The sequence below is a fragment of the Fulmarus glacialis genome, unplaced genomic scaffold (genome assembly GCF_000690835.1).
Source record: "Fulmarus glacialis isolate BGI_N327 unplaced genomic scaffold, ASM69083v1 scaffold48147, whole genome shotgun sequence".
NCBI classification, from domain to species: Eukaryota; Metazoa; Chordata; class Aves; order Procellariiformes; family Procellariidae; genus Fulmarus; species Fulmarus glacialis.
The window spans coordinates 7,452-15,060 of record NW_009224790.1 but is presented as its reverse complement, the minus strand read 5'-3'; the positions used below and the strand labels follow the sequence as shown (position 1 = coordinate 15,060).

General features: G+C 45.4%; 1 protein-coding gene across 1 annotated transcript in view; it reads right to left on the bottom strand.

The window, feature by feature from the left end:
• Positions 1-6,132: 6,132 nt before the first annotated feature.
• The window catches only part of GRPEL2 (GrpE-like 2, mitochondrial (E. coli)), a 5,710-nt gene continuing 4,233 nt past the window's right edge, over positions 6,133-7,609 (bottom strand). The window contains exon 4 of the mRNA XM_009582238.1: positions 6,133-6,661. Coding sequence (XP_009580533.1) covers positions 6,306-6,661 — 356 coding nt within the window. The 3' untranslated portion in view covers positions 6,133-6,305. The remainder of the gene's footprint in view (positions 6,662-7,609) is intronic.

Below are 7,609 nucleotides of genomic sequence, written 5' to 3'. Positions count from 1 at the left end.
GGCGCTGGAAGCCCTGAGCCAGCGCGTCTGCCGGCGGCAAGGCGAGGAGGAGCAGGACGAGCGGGGGGCGGGCTTTGATCCCGCAGAGCCGGAGGGATGCACGCAGCCTCGCACTGCTCCCCGGCTTCAGGGAAGCGGTACAGGGCCAGCACCAGGCTCACCGGAGACAGAGCAGCGGTACGAAAGCAGGCCTTGTGATAACTTATCTCCAGCACTCATCCTCGGAGAATGACACTGAGGGTCAGAGTCAAGTCATCCACAAGTGCTGGCTGCAGCACAGCCACAGCGAGGATCCTCAGTACCCCACATGCCGGCTGCGCACCCACCGGGACGCTCAGCAGTATCCCACTTGCAATCAACCCAATGGTGAACCAAGGGCCCAAAACCAGGAGCTCCCCCCTGGCACCACTTCTCCTGCTGCAAGCATGCTGGGGGCTACACCGCAGGGCAGTAATCGGGCCAAGCTGCTGCCAGAGCACGTATTCCATGTGCTCAGTCTGCACATGGGGCAAAGGCACGGTGCATCCTGCCTGACTCATCAGCAAGGGCATTTCAAGCCTTTGCTTGCACTTTCTGCCCTGGGCAAAACAAGGTGCCTGACAGCAAGCAGCTTGTGCCCTGGGATCCCATCTGGGAGCCTGCTGCTGCTCGGATTAAAAAGGACAGCAAAGACTGAGCAAAAACTCTGGAACAGGTAGGACATGTAATTACAGACCCAGAGCCTGCTGTAGCCCTGGGCTGTCTCCGTACCAAGTGACAAAATTTAGTTTGAGAATCCGTCATCTCAGCTTTCTCAGGAGAAACACAACACAAGCACAGGCCCCTTCCTTTCCCCCAGCCAGGAGCCGCTTCAGAGTTCTTGCACGGGGGAGCATGCACAACCCAGAAACTCAGACGTGAACATTTTTGGGGGGCACAGCCAAAAACTACCATTGCTCAGCTCACCCAAGTCCTTACAATGGGCAGTATCAACCCACCAGGACAGGGAGACGACTTTCCCAAAGTAGCTTAAAACACAGCACACAAATAGCTTTGCAGCATGCCTCAGGTTTTAGCAAGTTCTTACTTAACCAGCCTGATTTCACTATGGCTGTGGGCGACAAGAAATCTGGCTGTACACACAGCAAAGCTCCTAGAAGTCCAGGTCAGTACAGCTCCTGATCGCCCCAGCAGGAAGGGCGGACCATGCCCTGCTCGCGGGCATTCTGCAATACTGTGCCATAAGCAAAATGCTCTTCCCCTTGCTCACAAGCTCCGACGCTTTTCTGCAGGTGGAGGCGGCTGTGGTTTGAAAACTCCCAACTCTCGCAGTTGCTGCAGAGAAAAACCAGCAGAGCCAGAAATTATTAACACAGCAGCAGGCAGCAGTATTTCCTGGTCTAGTCTGGTTAGCGAAAACCGAGCAATGCCCACATATTTTAGGCAGAACAAGGAAGAGCCCCTACAATGGGACATGACCTCTGCGATCTCAAGGGGACTTTGCTGGCAGATCTTTAGCACAGAAATATAGACCTCACCCCAAAAAGGCCATCTGTAAATGGTCTTTTGCAAAGGTTTTTTCCTAGTGAGAAGTGCCCAGGGGCATTCAGAGCTTCAGGAGAACAAGGCAAGCAAGGCCCACCGACATGGCACCAAGTGTTACGGAACTAAGGCAAAACCAGGCACAGAGGCCCAGCTATTTTTGCAGAGGACGCGTGAAGGGAGAATGCGATCTGTTACAATCACACCCTAACAGAGAAAGCCTGTTCTTCTCTCCAACAAATCCCTGAAATCATAACCTGCCTGCGGATACCACAAGCATTAATACATACTGTATATTGAGTCATCCTTAACCGAGCTGCCGTACAGTACGCCTGCTACAACACATTGCACGCAAAAGGGGAAAAATGCAGCAAAGCGAAGAGAGAGAACAGAATGGCAAAAATAAAACCAGATGTCAAGATTTCAACTGTCAGCAGAGTTCTGCAGAACGAACCAAAGGCTGGCAGACAGCATTTCTCTACACAATGGTCTATGAGCGGACTTACTTGGAACTGACACAAAAGCAGCACAGAAGTACCAGAGAACGACACACCGGGGCAGTTTATCAGTGCAGAAATCCCTGACAACTCACCTGCGTGAGGAAAGGTGACACGCACACATGTGTGCATTTCTTGGATTGTTTACAACAAGGATTGTTAACAACATGTTCAACAAAGTTCTCTAGTGCCATGGACTATAGCCCTTATTTTAGACAATCGGATCAGGAACAGCGAGAAACCTTTCAATCCACAGTCCCATCCGATTAAAGTGGCAGTCGGAATGAGCAGCAGTTTGGGGCAGAGAAAAAAGGAAGAAGAAACAACTGCAATTCTTTTTTTTTTATTAGCAAATGGACAGTATCTGGACATCTAAAGGAAATCAGCCCTTTCCAACATTAACTCAAATGTCGTTGTCAATTACTTACACCACTCCCACACATCAGTCTTTGTCTTTCATACAGCCAGAACCTTTGGGTAAACAAAGAGCACAGAAACACAAAAAAATACAATATATACAGGCTTCCCACCCACTAAATGGACTTAGATTTTTGGAGATTAGCGACGCTTTGTTCATTTGACTTTGCAAGTAATATCAAAACATCTCAAGTTTTAAAATAAAAAAATACTACAATATTCACATATAAAACTTAAATACATTTGTTTAAAAATTAAAGGACTGCTAATAGCTATTGATTTATCACAGCTGTCTCTTTCAACAGAAGCTCTGCTGATGAAGCACTGAGAATTTAAGGTTCACTAAGCGACATTCACATTCTGCACTGCTCCTGGTCAGAGTTAAGACGCTGCCACGCTCATGAGACCGTGCCGCTGGAGACTCGTCCAGGAGTTCAACTCACACATGTCCCACTGACGGGGTATACGGCAGGGTCACAGAACAAGGCAAATGCCCACGTTCAGTGGGGCTGCCCACTTCCCGAGAGCAGAAATGCAGGTCCACACATCACCATCACATGTACGTCTTATCTAGCTGCCTGCATTCCCAGCTCGAGCTCTTCAGTTCATGGCTGGGCGAACAGAGTGGAAATGACTAAAAGGTACGTGACGCTTCTTCTCCTCTGCTATTCCGTCCCTACTAATGTACTCCTGTGTTTTATTAAACGGTCATTGAATAAAGTGACTGGAGAGAAAAAGCTCATGGGTCCATCTCCTCTCTGATGTAACTCTGCAGAGTGCAATGGAACCGCACCAATGGGGACTCTGCCCCAGCGTGCCGAGTGTGCAAGCTTTACACAAACAGGGCAGACAAGGGAGCAAGAATCTACAAAGGAGAAATTCACTCCACCCTTATGCAATCTCACCCATGATAAAAGAGATCATTAAGTGTGCTTGAAAGGCAAGAGCATCAAATTTTGCCTAGGAAATCTGGATTCTGTGATGGAATCCGGGTTTGGTTATTTCACTTTCACTTCACCATTCAAAGGAAGCAGAAACCAGGACAAACAACAGCTACAGTATTTATCTCTTTGGTAACTTCTGTAAAAGAGTCTCTAAGCAATGGGTACATCTTACAGTAATCATCATAAAAGCCTGATAAGATCCTGTAGAAGTTTCACAGATTGAAAAAACTGGGGCATGAACAGGGTAAATAGCTTGCCCAAACTTAAATGGGGCTGTGGAAGAGTGAGAAAGACTGCACAGGAACTGGATCGCTCAGATTCCTGCTCTAGCCACACAACAGCGCCTCAATGAAAGCGGATCCCAGATAACACAAGCTGAATCAATAACCTCTTATTACAGACAGAAGGTCTGGAGTGCATTTTGGGGTATTTCTTTAAGGCAAAAATGGGCGCATACTAGCTGAGGAGACAGGCAGGCTTGGCAAATAGTCCAAAGGCGGACCAAGTAGCTGTAGCATACTTTCACAGTCAAGTGGCTGCATGGTCTGTTTAAAGAGGATTTGGATCCCATCACTTCTGGTCACACACTACTTTTAAATCTGGCGCAGGTAAGCTGCAGCCTTTCTTATGACAGAAAACTACCTGTTGTGTAAAATGCCTTTGCTTTTGTTTAGTTCCTTATAAACGAAGTTTCACATTCAAAGTTCGTTTCCATAACCAGCTCTCCCCTCACATTGCAAGAAGACTCAGCTGATATAGCAGGGGCTGAAGAGGCAGCAGAGAACCCAACCGCTCCTTCCAGCTGAAGACACGGTTTCCTCAGAACAGGCTGCAGACAGTCCTGAGGCAGAACAGCAAGATTTGCATTGCCACTTTTCGTATTTTACCTGTTCTTTGTCTTGAGTAACAGCGTAACCTGGTGATCCAGTCAGCATGTAGACCAGCAAAACAATGAACAGGAAGTCCTGTATACCTCTGAAATTTCCAACAACGTGATAAAACAAGAGCACTGAACAACAGGTTTGTCCAAAGTGATCTCATGCTGCCATGAAGCACTGTTTCAGGGTTGAAATCTCAAGTACCTGCCTGAAAACCTAACTATGCAGAGGCAGAAAACTGCACTTCAAAAAGTATCTGCTACCGACTCACCCACACACAGCTGTCACTACAGCAGCTTGCATGGAGCATATTAGAAACGTTCACCTTTCTTAAATTTCTGGAACGACAACCAACTAGCTGCACATAGTTTCCCCAGATGAAAGACTGTCGATAGCTGCTAATTGAAGGCTGCGGTAATCTTGAAGTCCACCAGAAAAGGATTATGCAACTGAAGCCTGCAAAGGAATGGGAGAAGAGTAAGCTTTCTTCCAAACCAGTGATGGCACCCACCGTAAGTAAAGAGTTTTTGGAAGTGGATCTCAAATAACTGTCAGGCCACGGATCCAATTCCAGAAAGTAAAGGCAGAAATTAACAAATGAGTAAGAAACAACCTGAGAACAACCATTCCTGCCTTGGTTTCGCATAGTGCAGACCATAGGCTGGTTTATATAACTCTTCTGTCATTATACTGCTTGCTGCTCTGTAAAGGGTTAAATTCTGATCTTACTCAGTGACTGCATCCTTTCAGCTGAGATAAATGGACTCCCAGGCAAAGGACCACTGGGAAATACATATGCCACGCTGTGACAACAATACGCCTCCAACTAAGAGGACGGCTTGAGGTCAGCTTTCACTTCCTCAGCCTTCTGCTTCTCTTGCTTTCTTGTCACTGCTGCTAAAATTGGTTCAAGGGCACTTGAGACTTTTAGTAGGAAAGATGTTTCTCCTTGCATCAAAACCCAAAAGGTTTAATATTTACTATGACCACGCAAAAGTAGAATCTGAATGTGAACTGGAAGTTAGTGTTATCTGAGTACCATTATTGGAGAGCTGAGAAAATAAAACAGTCCAGATTTTCTGCTTAAGGGCACATCTCCATTTTGCCAGCAGCTGCAACAAAGGGCATATAGTTTATCATGCTTGAAAGCTGCACAAATACCCATCAGGGAAGAGAGATTACTCTCCTCCAAAATATACTTTTTGGTGGAGAAAGAGAGATTTGAGAACAGTCTTCTGGCTCCACCAAGAACCACTACTCCTTGTTTTACCTTTAGGAACAAGGAGGCAAGCTGAAGTTTTACCTGGAGAACAAATATTAACACGTTAAAGTCTGACCTAACATCTGAATTCTCTCTAAAACCTTATCCCTATTCAACTGTAGTACGACAGAGATTTCATTAATTCCGGATTGTTTTCCTGAAGTGACATGAGAAAAAGCTGCCCCTAAATGTCATTTCAAGTGATCATCTTCATCCCCACCTGAGGGGCCTGGGGACAAGGGAAGACACCAAAACCAGCCTGATAATAATACTCAGGCTTTTCCTCTTCTGAGTGCTTTGCAAAGAAAAAGCCTCACCACATCCCTGTGAGGTAGGTCAATAAGTATTACTCTATTCCCTTAATACAGATATGGAAACTGAGGCAGAGAAATTACTTTCCTGAATGCCACTGCAGGAGTCTGTCTCAGAGATAGAACCGGGAGACAAGATTCCTCAGCTCTCAGAGAATTTCCCTTTCTCTCCCGTATGTCCCCTCTTCCCCATACAAGTCTTAATGGAGAAACGAGCCACGGAGAAAAGGGCTACAGTGCCATGTTTCTGACAAATAGCAGGACTCCTAGTACTACTCCACATACTCCAAAAATGATTATTAAATATAGAAGTACCTTAAAATTAATGGCAAAATGACTGCACACATTATAAAGTCGCCAACATACAATACAAACCTAGCTTAATAAATAAGTAAAGACATGCAGCTGCAGCTGTGACTGAGTGCTGAGGGGTCCTCAGCTCAGTAAGGTCCCAGATGCCAATGGGTAAGCCCACGTCATTCCTGTGACTCTACTGCCACGCCGACGAGTGCGTGTCTGATAGTGCGACCATGGAGTTTATAGCCATCCTGAGTCACCAGTGCTATCGTGCCCGGCTGCATTCCCTCGGCTGGTACATGGCAGACTATTTCATGGTCATATGGATCATATTTGCCACCAACAGGGTTCATCTTCTGAAGGCCATGTTTGGCAAATACACTTTGCAATTTGGCCTCTATGAGAGAGAGGCCTTCACAGATTTTCTTCAGGGTTGGATTTGGATTACTAGGTTCTGCTTCTTCTGCGGCACTCTCAGCAGTCTTCTCCAAGATATCTGCTATCTCCACAAGGTCCCTGCAGAAACTCTGGATCCCTATAGGCACAAAGAAGCAAGAAGTAAATGAAGGGCAGTTTACAGAACATACAGAGCTACAGTACCAATGACAGGCACAAAGTCACAGCAGTTTGAAAGCACCTTTAAAGCTGCTAATTTATTTGAACCGTTACTTTAGTGAGAGCAGACAGTGTCTTCTGTATCCTGTAGCCAAAGCTTTGTCATTACATGGGTAGTAATCTAAAGACTCCCCAAATCAAGGTATATTCAGGAAAGGTACATCTATACACATCAACACATATATATGGATAGATAGATAGATAGTAAGTATACTTGACAAAGCAGAGCATTAGTATTTCACTCTAAGAAGTTCTTGCAACTAAGATGTGTCATTTAGGACACTGTTCAACACCCTCTTGTACAGTCCCACAGACATAAATGTTTTGCCAAGCAACTCACAAAAATGCCCATGCACACGGGGAACAAACACAATGGGGGGGAAGTAAAAATAATACATGACTATTCAAAAGTACAGCCACAATTTTATTTATAAGTTAAAACCATTGTGGAAGGACTGGACAAAATGGTCCTTGGGATGGTCATGAAAAGTCATGCAGTCTTTTTCATTAGAAAAATGGGTTTAGATCAGATACATTTCCAGAAGTGGTGTATTACACAGGGAAGAAATTTCAGGAAAACCAGCCTCCCTCAGTTATGTAGATACCATAACTAACTTACTGGAAAGACACATTAGGAAAACAGAGAAAGAGAAACAATAGTTTGGGGCTGTCTATACCTGTACATACATGTTCAAAAATGCACAGAACCAAGAAGCATGAAGGAGAAGCAACAAAGGAGCCGACAGAAGCAGACCAACTACTAACCATTTCATAAAATCATAGAATCATTTAGGTTGGAAAAGACCTTTAAGACCATCAAGTCTAACCATTAACCTAACACTGCCAAGTCCACCACTAAACCATGTCC